The 26842-nt window shown below is 51.9% G+C and overlaps 1 protein-coding gene across 1 annotated transcript in view; it reads right to left on the bottom strand.

Annotated features, from left to right (window-relative positions):
- Nucleotides 1–26842, bottom strand: part of LOC112111116 (protein-arginine deiminase type-2) — a 78971-nt gene that overhangs the window by 29357 nt on the left and 22772 nt on the right. The window contains exons 3-7 of the mRNA XM_024206401.3: nucleotides 25471–25543; nucleotides 14510–14571; nucleotides 9024–9141; nucleotides 7449–7574; nucleotides 1441–1619 (exon numbers count right to left, since the gene is read on the bottom strand). Coding sequence (XP_024062169.1) covers nucleotides 1441–1619; nucleotides 7449–7574; nucleotides 9024–9141; nucleotides 14510–14571; nucleotides 25471–25543 — 558 coding nt within the window. The remainder of the gene's footprint in view (nucleotides 1–1440; nucleotides 1620–7448; nucleotides 7575–9023; nucleotides 9142–14509; nucleotides 14572–25470; nucleotides 25544–26842) is intronic.

Below are 26842 nucleotides of genomic sequence, written 5' to 3'. Positions count from 1 at the left end.
TCCCTCCAGCGCTTGCGCCGCCATACAGTTGATCAGCGCAAGCCTGGGAGGGAGGAGTGAGGAGGAGGAATGCGGCGTGCTTGGGGAAGACGCGGGGCCAGGGTGGGGATTTGGGGAGGGATCCAATGGGGCAGGGAGGGGGGGGGCTGGGGGCAGGGCCAGGGCGGGGATTTGGGGAGGGATCCAATGGGGCAGGGAGGGGGCGGAGTCGGGGCGAGGGGAGGCGCGAGACAATTCGCGTCCCGGCGTGAAGCCCCGCACCTGCTAAAGCCGGCCGTGGGTGCAGAGAATTCTTGGGGGCTGATTCTGATCTCCCTCACGCCAGTTTTGCAAGGGCAAGAGTCCAGTGGAAGTGCTCCTGATTTACCCGGGGCGGCAGTGGTCAGAATCAAACCCTGATTTGGTAGCATTTTGCGTCTGCTTTATCTGGGGGATAAATGATGACACACGGTGCAAGGCCGTGGTCTAAAGTGATATCCACAAGCTGTCCACCCAATGTGCTTTAACGCAGTGGTTCTCAAACTGGGGACGCCGCTTGTTCAGGGAAAGCACCCTGGGGGCCGGGCCGGTTTGTTTACCTGCCACGTCCGCAGGTTCAGCCGATCGCGGCTCCCACTGGCTGCGGTTCGCCGCTCCAGGCCAATGGGGGCTGCAGGAAGGGCGGCCAGCACATCCCTCAGCCCGTGCCACTTCCTGCAGCCCCCATTGGCCTGGAGCGGCAAACTGCGGCCAGTGGGAGCCGCGATCGGCCGAACCTGCGGACGTGGCAGGTAAACAAACCGGCCCGGCCCGCCAGGGCCTTTCCCTGAACAAGCAGCGGCCCTAGTTTGAGAACCACTGCGTTAAAGCTCAGTTGGAATGATCACTTCAAGGCTGGGATAACAGCGACTTAATGTCTAGGGCCCAGTCACTCCTTGGCCTCTCTGGTGAGGCTGCCAGTGAGGGAGCCAACCAGTGCCAACTATGGTGACATATGTGATATGGAGTCTATTCATGAAAAACTGAACTGAGACTCACCAAACTCACTTCATATGGGACTCTGAAAAGTCTGCGTAACACCTTTCAGGCCCTACCAACTTGGACTGGATTTGAAGGAGCAACCTACAGGCTAAAGACTCAATATCCCATTACTGATTCCTTGAGACATCCAGTCCCCATGCAATGATTATTGTAAGACAAGAGTGGCACAAGAGTGCATCTGGAAGGAAATGTAATTCACAAACATCCCTGGGTTTAGCACATTTGACCTGTTCTTGGGCTTCCAATGGTTACTGAAATAAATTAAGCTCCCTGATGTCAACTGAGTTACCTAAGGATGCATCATGCCAGTCGACTGATATTTCACAGCTTGCTATGTCTGCAGTGTTGCTAAACCCATGCAATTAAACATCCTGTTCCCAGGTGACATCATGCCCCCCCCTCCCTACCATGCCCAACAACCTCAGTTAATGACTCTAGAAGGCTGATGTTGATGGAGACCAGCCCAGGGAAGGTGTCATCTGGGAAGCGGAGACCCTCCACGAAGAACTCCAGCTCTGCAGATCCACCTGTGTATTTCACCACATGATACAGCTTTCTCCTACCCAGGACATGGATGTAACGCTGTCCAAAGAAAGGATCTAGAAGAAAAAAGGGTGTGGGGGAGAAGGAATGTTTAGAAAAATGGGACTTTCCTGTAGCACATTCTCTCCAGCTATGTAATTTTGTGGGGCTCCCTTCCCCTCTCACCCTTAAGAGGTCCATGCTTGCATCTTTAGTTCTATGACCCGCATGGCAACACTCTGGGGATCGCTGGTGGCTCCAGGCCATAATTTGAGACCAATTGCTACTCCTGAAGGAATTCTGCACCACTGCAGACACAAAGAATTCATGTCTCCCACAGATTTTTTTTTCTCCGCAGAATATAGATTCTACTGGAGAGATGCTGCAGTTACACCTTTTGCCCAGCAGAGGCTGCTGTGGTGCCAGAAGAGAGGGCAGCCAGCCAGCAGAGAGGCTGCAGTCCTCACAGTGGGGCCAGGAGAGGAGGCATGGGACAGACAGAGTGGGGCACACGGGGTTGCGGGGGGAACACAGAATGGGGTTCAGAAGGGCTAGTGGGGGGACACACTGGGGTGCAGGCTCAAGAGCTATTGAGGTGACAGCATTGAGCCAGGGGCTGAATGGGAGGGGGGCTGCAGAGCCACATGGGGACAGGGGGGTGCAGGGATACAAGGGGATGGGGTAGAGACAGGGCTGCAGGGCCACATGGGGACAGGGGAGTGGGGATGCAGGACCACATGAGGACAAGGGCAGATGTGCCATAGTGAATGGGAGAGGCTAGGGGTCTGCCAGGGTCTGCATGGGGGAGGCTCCTCACCTCCCTAACAATCCCTCCCCCCCAAAAAAAAACGCTGTTCCATACTTCTCCCACCCACACCCAACAACCCTCCTGGTTCACTCTCAGGCTTCTTCCCAGTAATTACTTCCTTCTCCCTCAGCTCCTCCATTACCCCTGACTCCCCCAAGCCTTTGCACTGCTTCTGAGGGCTGCAGGAAATACATTTCTGTATTGTAGTTTAAATGAACTCAAAGTTCTGTATTAATATGCCTAGTAAGAAAGCTATTTCTCCAAAAACATTTCCTGAAATTTTTTTTTGTCTGTATTGTTACAGACATACTTGCTGACAGGTATTTTGAAATAATTGAAACTGGCGTGATTATATTGTGTTATTTTGACAAATAAGATATGCAGCATTTTAAAATATTGTGCGCAGAATTTTTAATTTTGTGGCGCAGAATTCCCCCAGGAGTAAATCCCTGTGCTCCACACATACAACCAGAGACCGTCGCTTGTCTTTTAAATAGCCAGTTAATACGTTAATTAAGTGGAGGGGTTAGGAGCCCAAATATCCAGCACTCCAGGCCAGTGCACTGTCATTTGAGCTAAGGGAATGGCAATCTTGCCAAGATAAGTTCTTCGATTTCAGTCCCAGAGAGGCAGGGCTCTCTGCGCCCTTGAGAGCTGTGGTGTGCTCATGTGCTGACACGCCCCAGCCTCATAAAGACGTTTTCCTACAAGCTGCAGAGTTAAAACCCCGTCTCTGTTTTAACTGTTCTTTCAGCATTGCGACTGCCAGGTTTTAGAGGCACTTTGTGTTCCAGGGTTTTGATTGTGCTCTGTGGCCTCTCGAAGGCAGGATCAAAGCCGCATCCCAGCGACGTTTCAGGCTTGGTCCCAGATGACACCACCAAATTCAGCTTTAGAACCTCCTCTGATTTAGTTGGCGATTTAGTTGGCGTTGGTCCTGCTTTGAGCAGGGGGTTGGACTAGATGACCTCCTGAGATCCCTTCCAACCCTGATCTTCTATGATTCTCTGGCTACTCCTTAATTCACTGCGACCAGGGCGTGCATTTTATCCTTTCAGGTATTTAGGATAATACTCTTATAGCATCACTGAGTTTAAGGCCAGAAGGGACTGCCAGATCAGCTGGTCTGTCCTGTATATTACAGGCCATCAGCCCCACCCAGCATCCGGACACGGAAGCCAACCACGGTGAGCCAGTTATGGAATCTTGGACCGAGCCGTAGAGAGAGGAACCATGGCCCTGTGGTTAAGGCACTGGCCCTAGAGTTGGGTGGATTTTTTTTCCGGTGAATACATTATTCACCAAAAAAGGCACCTCGAAACATTTTGTTTTCAAAACGATACATTACAACACCACATTGCATTTAGAAAGGCAGCTAGATTTAACGAACCAACACAGAAAAGGAGGACAAACACCCTAGGCTGAAATGAAATGTTTTGTTCAACCCAAAACAATTTTGGGGGAGGGGGTTGGTTTCGGCCACCGAATCAAAAAATCAGTGATTTGCCCAGCTCTACTCAGATCAAATCCCAGTTCTGCCACAGCTTCACTGTGTGTCCTGGGAAGCCTCACTTAACCTCTCAGTTCGCCATCGCTAAAATAGGAATGATAATCCTCTCTTTTGGGCCAGCGGCTAACTCATTACATGTATGCCCCAGCACTGTGGCCTTATCTTAAAGCAAATCAAAATGATAATAAAGATTGGGTAAATCCCGTGTCCCAGAAAGGGCACTTCAAAACTGCAAGTTTAAGAGCAACGAGCCAGCTTTGAAAACACTGTGGATTTCCTTTCACGTATTATATTATTCAATTGTTTTGAAATGATTCTAATGCACATGGAAGAAACTCAACACCCTGCGAAACACCTGTGCCAGCTTCACTCCATGTCTGAACTACTCAGAAGCACCAGAGAATTTGAGGTCAGCCAGGACAAGCATTTCAAACAGAATGCATGGGTCCTGTTTTAATGGACAGGGACTGGCTTTCTAGCGAGGTCCCAATGAACAAAAGCTCTGAGAAGGAAGCCGCCTGGCCTTGTGGCTCGAGCACGAGGCTAGCACTCAGGAGACTTGGGCTCGCCTCCTGGTTCTTTCACTGACTTGTTGTATGTTGTGTCCCCTCTCTGTGCCTCAGTTTCTCCATCTGTAAAAGAGTGATATTCATACTGACCTTCTTTGTAAAGCACTTTAAGATCTATGAATGAAAACGTGCTACCTAAAAGGGATTATCATGGTGAGACTTTTTCCTGGCAATCAAGTACCGGGGCTAGCCGTGTTAGTCTGGATCATAGAATCATAGAATATCAGGGTTGGAAGGGACCTCAGGAGGTCATCTAGTCCAACCCCCTACTCAAAGCAGGACCAATCCCCAACTAAATCATCCCAGCCTTTGTCAAAGCCTTTGGCTTTGTCAAGGTGGGCCTTAAAAACCTCTAAGGAAGGAGATTCTACCACCTCCCTAGGTAACCCATTCCAGTGCTTCACCACCCTCCTAGTGAAAAAGTTTTTCTTAATATCCAACCTAGACCTCCCCCACTGCAACTTGAGACCATTACTCCTTGTTCTGTCCACAAAAACAACATCTGAAGAAGTGGGTTTTTTACCCATGAAAGCTTATGCCCAAATAAATCTTTAGTCTTTAAGGTGCCACCGGACTCCTTGTTGTTTTCCTGGCAATGATTTTCTTAAAGCCTCTTTGCTAGATTATTTCTCCCAATCTAATACAATTTCATCTGGGTGATATGGCTCGTGGCAGTTAACGATCTGGTAGATAAGTCTCTCGTTGGCTCTTAATTGGAACCCAATCATATGCAGACACTGATTTTTTTTAAATCAGCCCAAAGCCCAAGTCAAATATGCTCTGGCATCTGCAACTGACTGCACTGCCCTGGTATGAATGGCCAGCTCTGGGAGAAACATTAGGACAAAGGAACTTGCCAGAGATGCTAACGGCCCTGCTCTCTGTAACACTGCCGTGTTTAATTAATGTCCAGAGGGAGAACACATAGCGCTCACCGGTGCTCACATCAATGGGAGCTGGCAGGGGACTCAGAGTGGAATTTTGGCAAGGGAGTGGGATCAACTCATCACTCATTCATTCACTCCCCTGGTAGCTCTCAATGGTGGGCAGGTAGTTGGCCTGGTGGATGCTGGCTCTGCATTGCACTGAGCTAAGGCAGAATACGTCCCTGGGGGGAAAGGCCTCACCATTTCCCAGCTCCAATAGGAAGTGAAGGTCGTTGGCGGCTTTAAGCATGGCACGCCCAGCGGGCATTGCCCCGTCTGTGTGACAGTGGGAGATACATTCATGTCACCACAGGATTGCTCATCGAATGATAAGGTGCTAGCACAGGTGAAGGGGGTGAGCTGGGTGGGTGGTGCCTTATGCTAAGATCTATTCAATTCTCCTAAGCTAAGCAGCACAGAGCCTGGTTGTTCAAGTAGATGGGAGACGGCCCAGCAACACCCAAAGGCTATAGCAGGGGTGGCCAAGCTTTCTGAGCTGCATATGATAATCTTCAGAAGTTCAAGATCCAGGAGTGCCTACTGGGGCTTCAGACTGGTAGGGTGCACCTGCCTGGGTTCTTGCCCTGCAGTGGGGTGGTGGGGCTAGGGATTCTGCCCCAAGCCCCAGCAGGTGCCTCCCGTGGGGCAGAAGCGCCGAGACCCCCGTCGCCATTGGGCAGAAGCTCCTAGCCCCACCACCGTACGGCAGAAGCTCCAAGTCCCCACCGAGGCTGGTAGTTGGGGGCTCCGCAAGCCGCACTTTAACTGTGGCTCGCGAGCTGCAGTTTGGCCACCCCGGGCTATAGCAAAGCATGCTGGTTATTTAGTAGGAACCAACCGTTTGCCTTAGAAGACAAACAAAACCCTCTAAGAATAAACATAATACACACCTGGTCACCCAAAGGACCCCATAACCTGATTCTGAGTCCATTCCTCCATCTGTCTATCCCCATTGCCTGTTATTACCCGCAATGGTTTGTCTTGTGATCAGCTTAGACTGGGATAAGGTCAGTGTGTCTCCTTGCTGTGTAAAGCACCATGCACACGTGTAAAGCACCATGCACACCATAGATAAGTGTGAAATAAAGTCTGAAGAAGTGAGGTTTTTTTACCCACGAGAGCTTATGCCCAAATAAATCTGTTAGTCTTTAAGGTGCCACCGGACTCCTTGTTGTTTTTGTGAAATAACAGTAACCCTAGTGTCTAGTAGATTAACTTGGCATGGTGAGGATTCCAGCCCTGACTGGGACAACAGCAGTGCTACAGCTTGAGACTACAGGGTACGAGCAGAGGGGTGGGGGGGAATCTTACACAGACCTTCACCATGTCTGTGTCCAACAGTGTTATCCCTAGGCCCTCACTTTCGTTGAGGGCGAAATCCACCCTCAGGGAAAGCAGACATGAGATCCCAGGAAACAAAACATCTTGTGCTGCTTTTGCTCCCAATATGTCAGATGGAGGCAGAGAAAGGAAGGGACTGTTCCCAAACTCCACCCACAAACTGAGAGACGTCGGATAGCTTTGCTAAATTAACGAGCGGTGAAACACGTAAACGTCAGCGCTGCTTGGCTCACCATAACGCTTCAGAGTTAACACCCCATTGGGAAGGAGGAGGCAGTTCCCACTTCCCAGAGCTGTTGTTTCTGTCACATCTCTTTGAGACAGGCACATCTCTAGTATCGGACAGACAGCATGGCTTCAGGGCCCCCATGGGGAAAGCTATCTTTGCAACTGTAATGCTAGAAGCCTAGGGCGGCAGTCTAGTCTGTCACTAGTGTAACTCCAAGGACTCCCGATGGATACCAGCCTGAGCAAGATCAGGATCAGGTATTCTTTTACAAGACAGTAAACTTTAAATTCTGGGGGAAATGATGGCGCCACCAGAGAAGCGCTGGGGCAGTGAACTACTGCCCGCTGGGTGAGTGATTCCCAAAGGGTCGATTGTTTTAGTGGGAGGGGTGTGCCTGGAAAACCTCAACAAAGCGCATACAGGAAACAAGAGAAAAGGAAAAGAAGAGTTTGCCGCACCAGAGAGGGATAACAAGCATCATGAAACGGGGAAGGAGAAGAGAAAGAACAGAGGAACCACTTACTCTCCACGTAAAAGACTCCTACTTTGTCAGAGTCAGACATAGGAATGTAGAGAACCATTTCATACCCAGCAGGCAGCCTTTGGGGGCCTTCGGTTCTCAAGAGCATCCGAGACATGTCCCGCAAATCTAAAAACAACAACAAAGGCAAATGAAGGCAGGACATCGGATCCAGCATTGTCACCGCTCCCGAGGTTATTAAAGTTATCGACTAACAACCATGTGTGAAACATTAATGAACAAGAAACGTACGGAGGTGGGTGCATGGGTCAGACTGGGAAAACCAGAGCACCTTCCCTAGGTGATCCAGGAAAAGACCAATAGCAAAGGACAGTTGCAGACACCCAAAGCTTCAGAGGATTCACAAACCGCTTGCTTCTGCGCAGATGACTCTGGAGAGGCAGCCGGCGATCACAGCATTACTGCGCTGAGGTAGGCAGCGCTGCTGTGTGCATCCGATCCCTGGTTTGGAGACGCATGGTCACACACGCGGCCGTCCTGCTGCGAAGCCCCCAAACGAAGGCTGAGAACCACACAGGGGCAGACCAATCTCTTTAGCCTGGGCAACAGCTCCATTGCCTGAGTGTCGTAATTCAGCATTGCTGATGCAAACAGCTGCCAGTAATAAGAGGGAGACTGCCAGTAGCTCGCTCACAGAGAAGCCTGCTGTACAGTAAAATAAAAACAGTAACATCTGTCCAGTGTAACGAGGCACAAGTGAGCAGTAGATCAACATGTGGGCTACAGCGGATGGTAGGCAATGGGTGGTCTCCCCCTTGATTACACCAGCCAGTTATTACTGGAGTAAGTGGAACCAGCGAGTTGCATCTGCTCTTCACAAGTTCTCTGGTTGCTGTGCAAGGGAGATGCTGCCCTTCCCTGGTGTTACTGGCCTGTGAAACTTCACGTATGTTGGAGAAACAATCACCAGAACTGGGGGGGGGAGCGCTCTGTACGCAGACTCCCCCCGGGGCTCTGAAAGTGTGGCCAGGTTCTTCCCTTTTCTCACATCGTCACTTGTCATAAAGACTCTGCGGGCCAAATTCTGCCCATAGTGGTATCAGCGTAACTTCCACTGTCTTCAGGAGCTGTCCTCTTACCCCTGTGCAACCTCACCGAGGCACCTGGCTCACACGGATGTAACAAACCGAGAAGGGAATTTGGTCCTGCCCTTGGAACTGAGTTAAGGATTCTGTTTGTGATGCAGGAGCCAGAAGAGAAGCCAACTCACTCACAGCTGGGTTGTTAAAGTAAAACTTACTCAGCCCTAAACTGATCTGACCTGCCTCAAACACGTGGGATGCAGAGTCCAGAGTCAATGCTTTCCAGGATAGAACCTCACTTTAAGAGGACACTGAAGGGTCAAATTTGGCCCCAAATGCAGGTTTAGTGTCTAGAAACTTTAACGCGACAGCAGCATGAAAAGTGAAAGGTAAATTAGCTTTTAAAAATTCTCCCTGCTTTGATAACCTGCGTTGTTATTAGCAACAAAGAAAAGGACATTTAAAAACAAACCAACACCCCCCCAAAGAGTTTTAACCCCACTGTGAGTTATAAAGGACAGGGGTCTGCTTATACCTTCTTTGCTGAATATTTTTTCATCGTCGCAATCCAGTCCAGAGATAAATGGGTTGTCCTTGTCGCAGTTCACCAGCAGGATGGCTCCTTGCCCGTCTGGGCCCCACGTCCATGTTCCCTGAAAATATAACACTCTGGCTTAGGGTGTGTGCTCCCATGTCTCCCTCTAGTGGCCAACCCCAGTGACTATAAGCCTGTTACTCATAGAAAAGAATAATTCCTTTAGCTCCCGGGGTTGGAGGCCTGTGGTTTCAGTGCTCGAGGCTGTGCATTCAATCCTCACTGATAAGAATGGTGTCTGCACACATGCGCCCCCAGTTTGTGCCAAACAAATCGAAGGCCGCTTTTAGTAAGAGCATCTCCAAAAACCCATAGCAGCCTAGGTGAGCAGAGAAACTCTCTCCTCCATGCTACGATCGCCAGCCACCACAGTCATCTATCTTTATCATCCCTTCCGGTCCTAAACTGCTCCGCAATGCTGGAAAATGGTGTGTGCGGGGGAAAGGGAATCTCTAGCTAATGAAAGGACGTGCCCTCTGAACAAGTTGGAGAACTACACATGCGTTGCATGGAGACCGCAAGGAAGAACTTGCCTAGGAAGAATATAATGCTTTTTGAACCCAAGACCGAGTGGCTTGATAGCACCACGCGGAGGCCTTCTCGCAATGGAGAGAAGGCGGCTCTGATTCGGCTGATAAGGAAATGGATTTGCCTTGCTGACTTGGTTGCACTATACTTGTTCTGCCGTGACATGTACATTGCGATGGTGACTTGTGTGTGAGCATAGCTTCCTGTGAGATGGAGACACCCCCCCCCACACACACACACCTGTTTGCATTATTCCTCTGCTCTAGCATTTGTTTTACTAGGTAGCTATGGAAACATTTCCTGGGGGACTGTGACATCTACTCAACTGTCTGCCACTCACGATGCAATGACTTCGAGACGAGGGCTGCAAACAACCTGCCGGGAAGGGCTCTGTGCTTACATGCTATGGTGGTGGATCATTAGAAGCAACTAGCCACAATGGATTGTTTTTCCTGTTATGAATTATCCCCCCTGATCCCCTACTGCTTCATTCTCAAGATGCATCATTCTAGGGACCACCGCCTAGTCTTCTGCAAGCCACAGATTATTTTTTTTAAAACCGATATACCTATGCTTTTAGAGCGTGGATTTTAACGGAGAGGGTTAGTTAACCCCTGGCTTAAACACATGAGACAGACCAGAACCAAAAGTCCATGATTCAAGCACCACTGGACTTTCACGTGTCCAAAATCTAGATTCAAATTCTGCAGTGGAAGCCCATTGCTAATCCCCACCCAGTGATAAACTGTAGCCCAGCAGAGATATTGACCAAGGATGTAAGTCCATGAACAACAGCTCGGACGACGGCTGCAACAGATGGATAACTCAGCAGGGAAGGTCGGAGGGATGGGAGAGGTGGGGATTAGGGGATGGAGGGGTCCCCGTGGGCACGGAATGTCCCAGTCTTTCCCAAGGAGGTAAAATGATTGATTTTATGTGAATTCCTCGCACAGCTTCAGCTGACTCTAGCAGCCCTGGTTTAAACAGCAATGGTGAAAGCGACCCCGTCACTGAGGTCTCCACAGGCTGGCGGTGCTCAGCCGCGCAAGGAGGTAGAACTTACTCCAGCTTCCGGCTCCTTGGAATGAAGGCGCGCGGGTATCAAGCAGATGCAGCTCCCGTAAGCCCGGCGAGCAGCCCCTTCTCAGAATCAGCCTTCCAACTCCATTCTGCTTGCTAACACCCACGTTGTTACAGTAAATGTATCCACGGACCAGAGGGGCGTGAGCTAGAGGACTCAGAGCCAGCGGAGGCACATCGCGAAGGTCGGGGTGGGTGGTTCAGAACCAGCTCCCGTTCTTCCCAAAGGACACAACGCCTCATTGCAGTGGCGACGGGACAAAAGTTGAGGGCCAAGTCCTATTTCCACAGTCCCTACTGAGAGGGTAGCTGCTCCCTGCTCGTCTGTGCCCGCAAAGGAACAGGCTAGGCGAGCAAGATGGCTATCACGTGCATCAGGCTGGGCCTGGTGCCCCCACTTTTCTCTTCTCTTCTCCTTGCCCCCCGTGTTCTCCGCACTCCCCATCTTTGGCAGGGAGGGGGAATGCGATCACAGAAAGAGAAAAGGCTCCATGTCATGACATCAAAACCAGGGCCGATGGCGGGGGGGGGAAGCCGGTACAAATGACCGGGGCCCGGCGGTCCAGAAGGGGGCCTGGCTTCCCCAGCTTCCCCCCCCTCTCGTCGGCCCTGTTTAGCCGGTCCACCCTTGCTGGGGGGCCCAAAAATTTTTTTTCATCGGGGCCCGAACCCGCTCTTGGTGGCCCTGATCAAAACACAGCTTGGTCCCAGCAGGGCTGGAGCCCCCCCCCAGCAGGCAGGGCATCCATGGCCATTTAACTGCTGGTGTCTCGGCACTGGTTCAAGAGCTACCCTGGCAGGTCACCGCACCTAACTTGTGGGTGCTTGGGGAAATCACTGCGATACAAAAAGCCGGAGTTAGGGGTCTACGCTCAGATACAACCAATGGGGAGAGATGGGCGTCTTAGACTGCGATTCACGAAAGCCAGCACGTGAGACAGGGAGCCGCCTAAGCTAGCCAATAGGAGAGGCCAACCAGAGGGGTGTACGCTAAGCCCCGCCCCTCTCGTGGAGCTAAGTGCTTCAATCAGGGGGTGGAGGAGAAAGAGGACAACTTCCCTCATATCATTTACCCTGGGGGGTAGGGTATTCACCTGGGATGTGGGAGACACCCCCCCCCAGGTCACATCCCCTCTACCTGATGGGAGAAAGGACTGGAACAGGGTTCTGCCACCTTGCTGGTGCGAGCTCTAACCATTGGGCTACAGGGTATTTCTATGTGTGGAGGGGGGGGTCCCTCGGTCTCTCCAGTGGGAGCTGTTGCGTGGTGGATAAATAATTGAGAGTCATTGGAACAAAGGGACTGGCTCCTGGGTCTCCCACATCCTGGGGGGGCGCTGCACCCACCCAAACCAGAAAGTCGTTCCCAGCCTTGGCCTCTCTCCCGCGCTCTAAGAGACAGAACAATGGATTGTCCCATCGCTCAGTGGTTAGAGCACACAGTTGAGAAATAGTAGATCCCTGTTCAAAACTGCAGGTGGAGGGGACTTGAATCAGAGGTCGCCCACTTCCCAGATGGGTACCCTAATTACTCATCTAAATGTTATGGGAGAAGGCCTCCTCTTCCCCTCCTCACACCACGCTGGTTTGCGTACACTTGTCTGAGGGGCCCGATCCGGCAGGTGGCCTCTGCGCACACCCTACTGGATCGGGCCCCTAGCCAGCTGAACACTCCCTTCCCCATGGTTTGTGAATCGCTCTGGGGCTGAGGCGGGAGATCAGTGCCTGGGTGCTCACGGGGAGCAGCAGTGCCCATGGCCAGAGGCAGAAACAGAGGCGCTGAGGGAGCTTTGCAAAAACTCAGGGGCCTAGTTTAGGCACCTCCAGGGTTGCAGCAGGAATTCTGTGCATCACAGTGGTCCCCACCCTGGGACTGAGATACCTAAACCAGGGATTTAGGTGCCTAGATCCTTTCGGGCATTCAGGACCTCAGCCAGATCCTCAATCTATGCAAATCAGCATAGCTCCATTGAAATCAGTGGCGCTGTGCTGATTTATGTGGGTGAGGATCCAGGCCTTGGACTGCACCTCTCTCCACTCAGGCTAGTCCATTGACAGGTATCCTGCGCAGCATCAACTGGTCACAGATGAAAAACTGTAATGAGCAAGCCGGCTTTCGAGTGACGAGATCGTGTGCAGATCACATCTTTACCTTGAGAGAGAACTGATTGAGAAAGGGCCAGTCTGCCAGAGAAGATTAGGCTTGAACAGCATAGATTTCACCAGAGCTTTCGACTGCATTCATAGAGAGTCACTATGGAACATCTTGTGACAATATGGGCTTCCAAGAAAGATACTGTCACTGGTCAAGATGAGTATGAAGGTTCAAAATGGAGAGAAAGTGGCGAGACCAATCATTTTGATATCACTGGAGTACTGAATCCTATCATCCTTTCTTTTCTGCATTCTGATGGATTACCTGATGTGACGAGCAACATCAAAGGAAGATACAGCAGTTATCTGGAATAGAGGAAAACTTCAAGTTCTTGACTTTGCAGGTGACATTGGTCTGTTGGACACAGATGCTGATGCCATGAACAAGACCCCAGTCAATTGCAAGTGTGAGGCTGCCAAAGTAGGATTAACAATCAGCCAAAAGAAAATGAAAGTCAGGATTGTTGAAAGAGGAATTAGCAGTGATGGTATATATGTGATTGACAGTATAGAATACAGCATGGTTAATGAGTTTGTCTACCTTGGGATCACAATCTGTGCTGCTGGCCAACTCCATAAAGACATGGAAGCAAGAATTGCAAAGGCAAATGGTGCTTTTTTTGAGCCTGGCTAATATTTGAAAAAATAAGGAGATTCACACAAGAAACGAGATAAAGTTATACAATGTCACGGTGATACCTACACTGTGATATGCATCTGAAACTTGGCAAATACTAGAAGCCCACAACAGGAAACTTAAGACATTCCATCAGAGATACTTGCAGAGAATACACGGTGTCCACTGGTGGGATAAAAGTAACTACTGCTGATGTGCTACAAAGGACTGGCCAACAGCCTGTAGAGACAATGATTCGAGAAAGAAGGCGGACGTGGTTTGGGCTTGTTGTACTGATGTCAAACCACCAGATTCTTAGACAAGTCCCTGACTGGATACCACTTGGTGGAAGATGGAAAAGCAGAGGACAACAGATGACATATAAAAAAAAACATTGAGAAAGATATTGCTGTCATGGAAACAGTCTATAATGGAGCAAGAAATGTGCCACCAGACAGATGGAGGTGGAAACACGGGGTTGCCTCATGTGTCACAATGCGTGAGAGCATCTAATCTACCCTGATCTATCCCTCGCGGAGGCATCCAAGTGTATTACCACACAGGATGTATCTCCCCCTCAACCACATGATTGGCAGCTCCTGGAAGCCAGCCCTGTGTAGGGGTGCAGCCACTACTGGCTGTGTCAGACGCATTGTGTTCTATGTCAGATGCTGTTACTCTGTGGAAAACAACATAGCTTCTCTCTAACTCTGCCACCCCCAGCTTCCTGTGGGGAAGAACAATCAGCCTAAAGCACAATTTAAACCCTGCATCAGATGATTGCGATTGACTAAGGCTGTGCCTGCATTGGGCTGTACGTGGGCATCATGGGCCGAACATAGATTCTAAGGGAAGGAAAGTCACAAGTTTATTGAACAGCGATGTCATTCCAGGCTCCACACCCGGGCCCAGGAGTCACATTTCACAAAGTCTCCTAAGAGGCCAGGAACAAGTGGATTCTTTAAAAAAAACAACGTGGAAAGGCCTGTTGGAGTCCGCAGCGCCCTGCTGACACACGCTAGCACGATGGAACCAAAGGCAAACTTACCTTCCTTGGGTTGTTCTTTTCGACCACTCCGTCGCGATCTGCGTCAACGTCCAGAGAGATCCCTAGAAACACAACACATCTGGTCAGATCACTGCTCACCTGAGCCCTGCAGTGCAAATAAGAATTGAGGGCTGGTGCAGTGGGCAGAAGAGGCAATAAAACAGTCATCATGGAACTTAATAGTCAGTGGACGTAACAAACCCATTTTATAGATTCACAGATTGTAAGGCAAGAAGTGACCCCGGTGATCATCTAGTCTGACCTTCTGTTCAGCACAGGCCAGAGTCCGTCCCTAAAATAATGCCCAGCGCAGATCTTTTCAAAAACTCTCCAATCTTGATCTACAAATCATCAGTGATGGAGAATCCAGCACGACCCTTGGTAAATCGTTCAGCTAAGCGACTTGGGCTCAGTCTAAGGCATGCTTTCCAATCCTTCCGTCGTTCTCATAGAATCAGAGAATCTCAGGGTTGGAAGAGACCTCAGGAGGTCATCTAGTCCCACCCCCTGCTCAAAGCAGGACCAATCCCCTCCTGGCTCTCCTCTGAACCCTCCCCAATGTATCAACAGCCTTCATGAATTGTGGACGTCCCTTCTGAATCGCCTGGGAAGCAAGTGAGTTAAGCCCTGAGGGGAGACCAGGTCTGCATCGGCAGCAGGCAGGGAGGAGACCCCCTCTGCCTTCATTCAGGTGACCAATCTCACCTGGGTTTCGGAGCCCTCCAGGGATGGGCGCTAGGCCTGTTCATTAAGAGCAGCCACGCTAGGCGCAGCTGGGCCCAGTATTGGAATCACACCATCAGGCAAGAGACACCGGTGAATTCCCTGGCCGCTCCTGGGCTCAGTAGCGGAGAAATTGTGGAGGTGATGCCCGGTGCTGATGTATCAGCATCCCCTCTTGACAGGACAGTTTGTAGAGCCCTATGCAAAGTGATGCAGACAGGGCCCCATCCAGCCCCGCTAGGTCTCGCTGCCTCCTCTGTTGTCTCCTGTTGTCGACTCCCCAGTGACCGCGGCATTAGGTGAGTTGGGAAGCCAGCGGGGGAGCTGCAGTGCACCTGTCTGAGCAGGGGAGGGCAGGATGGGCATTCAGGGGCCGACGGGCCACTGATTTTGCTCCTTGCGGAAGCATTTACACCCGTGCACATGGAGGGCACTTTGCACAGGTGCAAGTGCCCCCCTGACACGCAAGGGCAATGGCGAAGCAGGACTTCAGGGCCAGAAGTGGCCCAGCGGCACCAGAGCTGCGGACGGAGATGGAGACAGTGATTTGCTGGCACTGGGCGGGGTGAAGGGCAGGTGTGTGCGTAGGGTGTAGGGGTCTTAGAATCACACAGACATTAACGATGCTTTATACTTCTCCAATTCCTCCACTCAGGGGGCTCAAAGTGCTTTATAATGAAATTACCCATCTCACAAGGGGGCTGTGAGGCTATCACATGACTATACTAATTGGCCAAATGGGGAAACTGAGGCACAGGGCGGTTAAAGTGACTTGCCCAAGGTCATACTGGAATACTACCCAAGGCTTCTGACTCCCATGTCTGTGCCTCAACAACAACCCTAGCTGTCTTCCAGCAGCTAGCTCTTACCTAGCACTAGATCTCAAAGCACTTGAGAAACTAGGTCGGTATCATTTCCCCCATTTTACAGATGGGGAAACTGAGGCACAGAGCGGGGACGTGACCTGTCCAAGGTCACCCAGCAGGCTAAGAGCAGAGCTGGGACTAGAACCTACATCTCCTGAGTCCTAGCCCAGTGCTCTATCCATTAGACTACCCTGCCCCTTTGGAACCATCACCCTTTGAAGCCCAGTGCAGGCCCCTTCCTTTGTGGCTGCCCTGCTGAACAGCACATGTTCCAAAGGCACTCGCTTACGGCTCAGTGCACAAAAATAAAACCAGCGCTGTCATGTGCTCTGCCAGGGTGCTAGACAGATTAAGGGGAAATGTCACAAGGATTGTTTTCACCGGGCCCAGGGAACTTCAGAGAAGCAGACGAGAAAGAAACTAAGGAGCAGTTGGCTCTTCTCTTCCCCTTGTCTCTTTTCCGGACCGGCTCTCTCAAAGCCCTCCCTCTGGTGCCGTCCAGTAGCCAGATTCTGTCTAGGCTGGAATCATTTCTGGTAGGACATGGCCCAATAGCTAGAACCCAGGACAAGGAGCCAGTGTAGCCCGTACACCTCCTGTGGGTGGTGCTCTGTCCCATCTAGTGGCACCGAGACCGCTTAGAGATTAACGAGTCTGCTACAGCCTTAGCTAATAGGCCTGTGGCTTTTAGCGCATGCAGTCGAGGCTCATGCACGAAGGTTCAGAGGTCCCAAGTTCGATCCTAACGACCGGGATCTGTCGGTGTTACACCAGAACTCCTGGGTTCCACTCTGAGATCAAGGAGTATGTGCAGTTCAGTGGCTACAGCAGGGGAGTGGGTGTCAGGATGCCTGCGTTCTGCGGTGTGACGTGGGGTAAGCCGCCGCCCTTCTGTGCCTCAGTTTCCCCATCTGTAAAATTGAAAATAATGCTCACCTTGGTAAAGAGCCCTGCCCTTGCACAAGAGCTGTAAGCGCAGTTCTTAAGTGTGAGAGCTCGCTGAGGTAGGAAGGGCTTCAGCTGTCACATTAGAAAGGCCTAATCTCCTTTCGTGCCCCCCCCTCCCCCCCAGATATTATTTCACTCCTCCACACTGCATGCGGGCCTTGGTTTACTACCACTGACCCCTGGAAAGCTGCTGCCTCTAGTCAGCCTGCAGGTCTGAGCGAATAATTGATTTCTCCGTTTGGTGGCCAAACCGAAAAACAGGGAAAAAAAAGTTCAGCTAGTTTCAAACCAAAAATGATTTTCCCCCGTTCTTCCTCGCCAAAGGGGAAAACTGAAACATTTTGTTTGCATTGAATGAAATGTTTCAAATGTTGTTCATTTTGACATTTGCAGCGTTGTTGTAGCCGCGTCGGTCCAAGACAAGGTGGGGGAGTAGGGTTGCCAGGCATCCGTTTTTTTACCGGAAAGCCCGGTCGAAAAGGGACCCTGGGGGCTCCGGTCGGCAATGGCGACCAGCCCGTTAAAAGTCCAGTTGGCGGCACAGAGAGGGCCTGGGGCTAAGGCAGGCTCCCGGCCTACCCTAACTCTGCGTGGCTCCTGGAAGCGGCTGCCAGGTCCTTGCAGCCTCTAGGCGCATGGGCAGCCAGGGAGGCGCCACGTGCCGCCCTCGCGCCAGAGTGCCGGCTCCGCAGCTCCCATTGGCTGGGAACCGTGACCAATGGGAGCTGAGGGGGCGGTACCTGCGGGCGCAAGGGTAGCGCGTGGAGCCTTCCTGGCTGAACATGTGTCTAGGGGTTGCACGGACCCGGCGGCCAGTTCCTGGGAGCTGCGGTAAGTGCCGCTGGGACCCCACACTCCACACACCCCAACCCCCTGCCCCAGTACCCCCAACACGCCAACCCTCTGCCCCAGCCCAGAGCCCCCTCCTGCACCCCAAACCCCTCATCCCCACCGCAGAGCCTGCACCCCCAGCCAGAGCCCTCACCCCCTTCTGCACTTCAACCCCTGCCCCAGCCTGGTGAAAGTGAATGAGGGTGGGGGAGAACGAGCGATGGAGGGAGGGGGACGGAGTGAGCAGGGGAGGGGCTTCGGAGAAGGGGCATGGCAGGGGTTGGGCCTTGGGGTGGGGCGGGGCAGGGGTATTTGGTTTTGTGCGATTAGAAAGTTGGCAACCCCATGGGGAAGGTCATATCTTTTATGGACCAACTTCTGTTGGTGAGAGAGACAAGCTCCTGCTTACAAAGAGCTCTCTTCTTCAGCTCCGGAAAATGTTGACATGTCTGAAAAGAAAGTCGAGGGCGTTGTTTGGCCAAAACTGTTTGCCAAATTCGACCCAAATTCATGAACAGTTTTGGTGCTCCGCAGGAACACGCCCGGGCTTCTGGGAGTGGCACGGGGCCAGGGCTAGCAGGGAGCCTGCCTTAGCTCCGCCGGACTTTAAGCGGACTAAAATCTCCTGGTTTGGCTTCAGTAGTCTCCAGTAGATAGAGCCGGATTCCAGGAGACTCCCAGCGAAACCGGGAGGGTTGGCAACCCTACTGGAGCCCCCTTCTGCACCCCAAAGCCCTCATCTCCCACCTCAGAGCCCACACCCCCAGCCGGAGCCCTCACCCCAACCCCCTGCGCCAACCCGGTGAAAGTGAGTGAGGGAGGGTGGGGAAGAACGAGCGATGGGGGAGAATGAGCAGGGGTGGGGCCTCGAAGAAGGGGCAGGGCCTCAGAGAAGGGGTGGGGCAGGGGTGTTCGGTTTTGTGTGATTAGAAAGTTGGCAACCCCAATAGCACTACACATGCAGATGGCACTTTACAGCCATGGAGGTGCGGTAGGAAGTTCTACAGAAAAATCTCAGTGGCACTCTATGGTCCTATCACCACCACCACCCCATGTCCTGGTCATGCATCAGTGGTGCACACAGACATGGACAGTCCCAGGATTCTGCTACAAACCCGAGGAGACCCTTTGACCCCACCCAAGTACAGAACCTTTGCAAGCTCCCTAGCCACCACTTGAAACCTTAAAACTCCTGCTCAGAGGGTCCTGCCATTTTTACACAGACACCACCACCACCCCGACCCCCTTCGCTTTCAAAGTGGGGTTCAAGCAGCTTGAATCAGGGACTTGGGGCCACTTCCAAAACCCACCGAAGGCAGGGAGAGTCTTTCTGCCCATTTCAATGCACTTCGGATCAAGCTAGAGGAGCCAGATTCTGCTCTAGTTTACGCTGGTATAAAGCAGGAGCAACTCCATAGCAATCAGTGGAGTTACTTCGGCTGTCTACTGGTGTAAACAAGAGCAGAATCTGGTTCCTGTAGCATGATCCAAAGTGCATTGAAATGGGCAGAAAGACTCTCACTGACTTCAGTGGGCTTTGGATCGGGCCCCAAGTCCCTGATTCAAGCCTCTTGCTCCCAGAATCTGCAGCTATCCATTATTATTACTGTAACACCTAGGAGCTCTAGCTGTGGACCGGGACCCCAGTGTGCTAGGTGCTGTACAGATACCAAACAGAACGACAGTCCTTGCACCTCCAGCGATAGCAAAATAGTGTATTTGACACAGGCGTGGTTGCTAACGGCACCCACTGAGCCGGGTGGCGCTTCCCAAACAGTTTCACGGTAGCAAACCCAGTGGTTTGTTGGCACACGGTGTTGGATTTCAGCACCTAGCGTTGCCACTAGCTCCCTATTTCAACACGTCGTGTGGCATCAGTATTTGCACTGAGGGTGTTTCTTTTTAAAGGCGTCTTGCTGTTATAAACAGCACCTATTGAGTCAGGGCAAGACCAACCCCCTCGTTAGGAGAGGAATTTTTGGCTGCGTCTTCACTCAGCCTTTAGGTCAGCAGCTGGTTTAGGAAGATAAAAAATCTCATCCTCACACTCCTCTCTAGTGCTTCCTTACTATGGGCATCGCCTGCAAGACTCCGGTTGACTTCCATTACGTAGGGCGGATTCTGCAAACTACATGTAGGCTTTGCACTAGCTGGCCCACTGAGACCCCTCGCCCCAGTAAGGGTTAGAGAACAGGGGCAGCGGAAGCTTCCTAATTGGGGGGGGGGGGGCAGGAAATGGTGCCTGAACCGTGGCCCCACCCCCCCCGCACTGCCCCTTCCCCCTGAGCCTCCACCCTTGTGCTGCCCCTTCCCTTGAGGCCCCTCCCTGTCACTCATCCTTATGGCTGGTAAAAAGTGGGAGGGCTCTTTTAAAAGTGTGGGGGGGCCCATGACACCCCCCCCCCCCAATTAGAGAATCAGGCCCTTAGAGTGCCACTCCTGCAATTGGGTGTGTGTGGGTGGACGCTTGCACCTGTGTGGAGCCCTGCTGAAGTCAAGAAAGACCCTTCTACAGGATCAGGGCCCTATTGTGTAGCTAGGGGCCTGACAAAATCTCAGATCTAAACCCGCCATCATTTTGCAGTGGCCTTTGGGAAGGGGGCTGCCGTTCGTCATGTGTTTTTGTACAACGCTCCTGAGGTCCCTTCCAACCCTGATATTCTATGAACACAAACAGCAATAGGGCCTCGATCCTGACTGGGACCACTTTACAAATAAGAGACCCCATATCTATTAGTAGATCAAACTGTAGATCATGAATATAGATCACCTTCACTGTACGTCGCATTAGTTTATTTAGTCACATTGATCACGGTAATACTTACACTCTAGATTTTATTCAGTATTAGCAGCAGTATTCAATACATTTTTTCCTCTATACAGGCAAATGGATTGGGGCCGATCACAATATTCTGCTCCTAAGACATCACAGCTCTAAAGTGTTTAATGAAGGCCCAGTGCCTCCCACAACCTTTCAGTTTGCTCTCCGCCTTGCCGTTCAAACTCACTGCTTCTTCGCCACCAGTCCCCTTTTGCACACATGCTTCGAGGGAGTCATTTTTCCACGGCTGCATGGTACTGGAGAGACGGCTCCAGTATATCAGGTTTCCAGACACATTTCGAGACATCATGTGAAACAAGTCTGTCCCTGCGTAAGCTGTTTTGCCGCTAAGGCGACAGTAGAAACAACTCGGGCAACTACACTTACTTTCGAGTGAATTTTACACAAGAAAAAGAGCTTCTAGGCCTAGCGCCAAAAGCAGCAGAACCTCAGCTAAAGACGGTGAAGACAAATTACCGACATTTCCTCTGCACAAGCCCTGTGCAAACCAGATGCTACGGCTAGGTTCTGATTTACGTTTTGCAGATGATGTGACTCAGAAGCAAATCAATCGACAACGCTGCTAAATGGATGTATTGGCGTAACAAAGCAGACTCCTCCTCGCTCTTGTGCATCTGCAGGGACAGCATCCAGGCCAGGCAGAAAAAGTCAAGCATTTGTATTTCAGACGTGTCTAAAAGTTGCAGCTGAGATCAGCGCCCCATGGTGGTAGGTGCTGTATAGACACATCTCAGAGATGCTCTCTGCCTGGAGGAGCTTGGGCCCAGATCCTTGATTTCAATGGAAGTTAGGCATCCATTCCAATATCTTTGAGGATCTGGGTCCTGCAGGATAAAGAGCCAAAACAGACAAAGGACCAGCAGAGAAAATGATCCCTATTTTACAGGGGGGAAACTGAGGCACAGAAAGTTTCCCGCCTGTATTTTTGGAAGTGCTTGGCACACAGAGGCAGGGCCAGATTTTGAAGCGTTCGACTTCCATTTAGGCACCAAAGCGAGAGGCCAGATTTTCCAAAGAGCACCGTGCTTGGGGCGCATGCGTCTTTGCTGAGCCCTTTTAAAAAAAATCTGGCCATTTGCATCACCCAGGGAGCTGCTGGCGTGTTTGAAAATCTGACCCCAATGGTGGGTGCTGAGCCCTGGAAATTCTCAGCCTGGGCTCGTCTGAAAACCTGGCCTTAAGTGACGTGCTAAGGTCACCCAGGGAGGCTATGGCCAAGCCAGGAATTGAACTCAGATCTCTGGAGTCGCATACTTGCTCTTAAAGAAAAAGCCCCAGTACTGTTTATTTTTTCCATCATCAGGGAAAAAGCCAAGAGAGTAGATTGTGTGTCTGGGCTCGTACGTTTTCATAACAATATTGCAGCACTGGATTCTCACCTCCCAGTTCTGTTATTGTCCAGAGTATTGTCCAGAGTATAACCCCAGATCAGAACAGAGAATCACTGAAACATAGGACTGGAAAGGAAATCAATAGATCTAGGCCACTCCCCTGCCCCGAAGCAGGACTAAGTATTGTCTGTAGACCATCCCTAACAGGTGTTTGTCTAACCTGTTCTTACAGACCTCCCGGGACAGAGATTCCATAGCCTCCCTAGGTAATTTGTTCTGGTAATTTGTGTTTAACTACCCAAACATCCTTAAGCCGTGCGTGCATGAGAGAGACAAGGAGAGAAAATGACAAATACATAATGGGGAATAACTGGCTTGGCAGCAGCATGGCTGAGAAAGAGCTGGGAGTTGTGGTGGATCACAACCTCACCGATGCGATCCTGTTGCAAAGGAAGTAAATGCAATTTTAGGTTGCATTGACAGAGGCATAGCATGCAAGTCACGGGAGGGGATAGTACCGCTCTACTCGGCGCTGGTTAGGCCTCTGCTGGAGGACGGTGTTCAATTTTGGTCACCGCTGTATAGAAAGGATGGAGAGAAACTGGAAAGGATCCAGAAATGAGCAACAAAGCTGATCAAAGGGCTGGAATTCAAGCCGTACAAGGAAAGGCTGAAGGAGCTGGGTATGGTTAGTTTGGAAAAGAGGAGATTAAGGGGGCCGTGACAGCGGTTTTCAAATACTCGAAAGGCTGCCGTAAAAAGGACGGAGAAAAATTGTTCTCTCTTGCCACAGAGGGCAGGACAAGAGGCAATGGGTTCAAACTACAGCACGGCAGATTTAAATTAAATCTCACGAAACACTTCCTAACTGTAAGAACAGCAGGACAATGGAACAGATGCCTCAGGAAGTGACGGAAGCTCCTTCACGGGAGGTTTTCAAAAAGAGGCTGGAGAGCCACCTGTCTTGGATGGTTTAGACACAACAAATCCTGCAACTTGGCAGGGGGTTCGACTAGATGACTCTTGAAGTCCCTTCTAACCCTCTGATTTTATGATCCAATCCTGGACCCAGATCCATCTCTCTTACCTATGTAACCCACACAGCTCCTGGGTGCAGTGCTCTGTCCCCCACAATGGCACTGAGACCACTTGGAGATTAATGAGTCTGCTACAGCCTTAGCTAAGAAGCCTGTGGTTTTTAGCTCATGCAGTAGAGGCTCATGCATTTAGCTCCGGAGGTCCCAGGTTCGATTCCACCCACTGATGACTGGGGTCTGTCGGCATTACACCTATATACCAAGGTGAGAGAATCATAGAATATCAGGGTTGGAAGAGACCTCAAGAGGTCATCTAGTCCAACCCCCTGCTCCAACCCCCAGACAGATTTTTGCCCCAGATCCCTAAATGGCCCCCTTAAGGATTAAACTCACAACCCTGGGTTTAGCAGGCCAATGCTCAAAACTGAGCTATCCCTCCCCAGCAACCCCACTGCACTTTAGGATTTTGGAAATGTGACTGAAATTCGGCAGTTTAACCTGTCTCCAGTTAGCATCAGGCAGGTAGCAAAGCATTAGCTCAGAACTTCAGGGCTTCCCAATGTCCAGACCGCTCCCAGCACGGAGAAGGACTATGTATCAATGTAGAGACAAACCCTGATGCAAGATCCAGCTTCTGACGAAGATAAAAATGGGTTTAAATGGGCTACCGTTTGAAATCTCTTCCTGCCCTTGCTAAGCCCAACACCAGCGGTAACGGTCTCCACTGCTGTGGGTTGCGTGAGCCTTGGTGTATTTCTCAGACACAGCAGAGGGGTGGGGGAGAATTGCACCCACATAAGTGCCTCTGTTGCTAAGAATTCTAAGCATCTCAGATGCTTCTTTGACCGGGAAGGCAGGTACCAGGCAGTGGGTCAGAGCAAAAATTCCCAGTGGGCCCTGGCCTCATTACTGCATGCAGCCGACTAGCAAGACAGTGGACTTCCCAATTGCATCTCAAAGACGCATCGAAACCGCCGGCTAAAATCAAGATGCCCCGTTTCTGAAACTGTTGTGCCTCTCAGACAGTACCTCAGCCACAAACTTCCTACAGCTTTGTCTACACTGGCAATTGAAGGACAAAACTTATGTCTTTCCGAGATGTTACCCCCCCACCCCGAAAGACCAAAGTTTGGCCGCGACAAGTGCCTGCGTGAACGGCGCGTTGTCGGCAGGAGCGCTCTCCTGTTGACAACGCGAACGCCGCTTCTTGGGGATGGAAGTATTTTGTCGGCAAAAATGCCAACAAACAGCGGCTACACTGCCCAACTTTTAGCGACGTGGCCGTGTCGACACGGCCACATCACTAAAAGCAGTGTAGTGTAGACGACGCCTAGGAACAGCGGCAGGAGGCGATGTGACAGTACGTTTGGATCAATGGCGCATTTCTTGACAGACTGACAACTCAGATCTGCGTCCCCTCGTCTCCCTGCAGCAGGTCTGGCATGCCCCTCAGGCCAGCCCTAAGAGCTGAAACATCCTTCTTCATTAGAACAGGCTCCAGGGCTGGAGCACCCACAGAAAAAACCAGCACCCCCTCCTCCCCTCCAGCACCTCTTGCCCACTGGTGGCCCCACTGATCAACTCCTCCCCCTCCCTCCCAGCGCCTCCCACCTGCCATGATCAGCTGGTCCACGGCGTGCAGAAGGTGCTGGGGGGAGGGGGCGGAGCAGGGCCAGGGTGCACTTGGGGGAGGGGGTGGAGCGGATGCAGGAAGAGATGGGGCGGGGGTGGGACCTTGGGGGAAGGGGTGGAGTGGGGGCAGGGCCTGAGGCTGAGCAGGGGTTGAGCCCCTGGGGGGAAAAGAGGAAGCCGGCACCGGTGCTTGTGGGACTCAAGAACAAGCCGCGTGCCCTCTGGTTACGGACTGCGCTCGGAATCTTCACGGCGGGTGGACGGGCTTGACGTCTCCGGATGCTCGGCTACATCACTTACCCAGCCGCTAATTCGCTGCTTGTGCTGTCACAAGCCATGGGCTGGAAGACGACCCAGTGGCAGAGGTGGGAATAGAACTACGGACTCCTGCCTCCAAGGCCATCCTCTTCCTCCTCAGCGCCGCCACTGGACCCAAAGGAAAACTGGCCCCGTTTTGCTAAGCCCAGCAGCCTAAAGAGGCCAGAAGCCCCGTCACTCTTACACGTGTCCAGAGCAGCATGGTAACTCCTTGCAGGTGAAGCGCGGGCCATCACTTTGACTACAAGCTCAGCACTGCTGGATTTGCTTGGTCTTTGCCCCCTTGCTTGCCAGATTTTCATTTCACTCCAAAGTTCCCAGGTCTGAGCGGATTCCTTTAAGTAGCTCAGAAAAGCTCTATTCATTTGCCACATAAAACCTAAGCGATACAAGATTCTTGGCTTTGGTCTGCCCCGAAAGCACTTGCACTTACCAATGCCTGTCAGGAAGACACCAGCTTGGTCTATGGGAGGCCCTCCATTCTCGTCGTAATAGTTCACCGTTACCTGGAAACACACAACGCAGGCTAGTGAGGGAGAGGGGTGGGCAGGACAGGGCCTGGCCATTTACACCCGGGAGCCGGAGAGCGACGCAGGGCCCGATCCTTGGTGCCACTCTCCCAGTGCAGCTTTCTGCTCCAATCCCTGCCTGTGGCTTGGGTCTGTCCCTTCCGTAACTCCTCCCCCTGCTCCTCTCTGGCCAAACTTTGCTCCCTTCTCATCCATCCAAATCGCTGCTGCGACAATTAGCTGCCACCACGTCACTGCCCTCCCGGAAGCTCGCCACTGGCTTCCTCTCTCCCTCTGTGTCAAGTTCAAGTGGCTCATCCTCACCTTTGATCTCCCCTCTTCCCACTCCAGCCCTACCTCGCCCTTTGGGAGCCTTCTCCCACTCGACTCGATGCTTCTCCCAGGCCTGGGACGTCCCAGCAACCCGAGCACACACGGCTCCGCGGCTGCCGAATGTGAATAGCCAACAGAGCTCTCTTCCGGAAGGTAACACACTGCACTGGCTTGGGTTCAACGCCTCTGCAGCTGCATTCTGCAGCCTCTACTCAGTCCATTGGCCTCCATGGAAGGGCTATGGGTCGGATTCTTCCTCCCCACAAGGCACCATGTGTCTGAATTATATTTATCTGTTGTGTTGGGGCACAAACTGGGGAGAGGCACCCTGGTGCCAACGCACAGCCCAGCCATGGGAGGGTGGGGATGTAGCGGTTTGAGTTTTCCCCTCGTCTTGGGGCAGCCGGTTCAATCTCCGGTGCAGGCCAGAGAAGTTCAGAAGGCTGCTCTGAACGGTGCCCCAGCCTGTTATGGGCCTTTGTGCTCCTGGGGAACGGCCAGTATATAGGAACATGCTGTTGGCAACCACTCATCTCCCATGGCATGCCCCCCGTGCCAGGGCTGCCACAGAGGTAGGATGTATCGCTGTCTACTCTGTCTCTCTGCCTGCCGGGAAGGCCGCACTACTGGGCATATGCCACAGCGCTCAGCAGAAAGGCGATGCAGCAAACCCATGAATTCCGCTCTCTGTTGTGCCTGCTCTCAGCACTCACTGAGACAAGGACAAATACCGCAGTCCTGACTTGCGGCATCCCTGCTTTTCTGGGCAGGGTGCTCCTAAGCAGGAACAGGGCCACGCACTCAACTGGGGACGAGTCACCCCATCAAGCCCATATTCACTTCTGAACCGAACAGGATTGGAAGCCCAGTCTCCAGCGGGAAGAAAGCCAGTCCCTAGCCCAGCGTTCTGCCCTGCCCTGCCGCTCCTGTAAGGGATCAGACGCCACACTTGGTCATGAGACT

This window comes from Terrapene carolina, unplaced genomic scaffold (genome assembly GCF_002925995.2).
Source record: "Terrapene carolina triunguis isolate 2854851 unplaced genomic scaffold, T_m_triunguis-2.0 Scaffold714, whole genome shotgun sequence".
NCBI classification, from domain to species: domain Eukaryota; kingdom Metazoa; phylum Chordata; order Testudines; family Emydidae; genus Terrapene; species Terrapene triunguis.
Note: the sequence above shows the minus strand (reverse complement) of the source record. Positions and strands in the feature narration are given on the sequence as shown.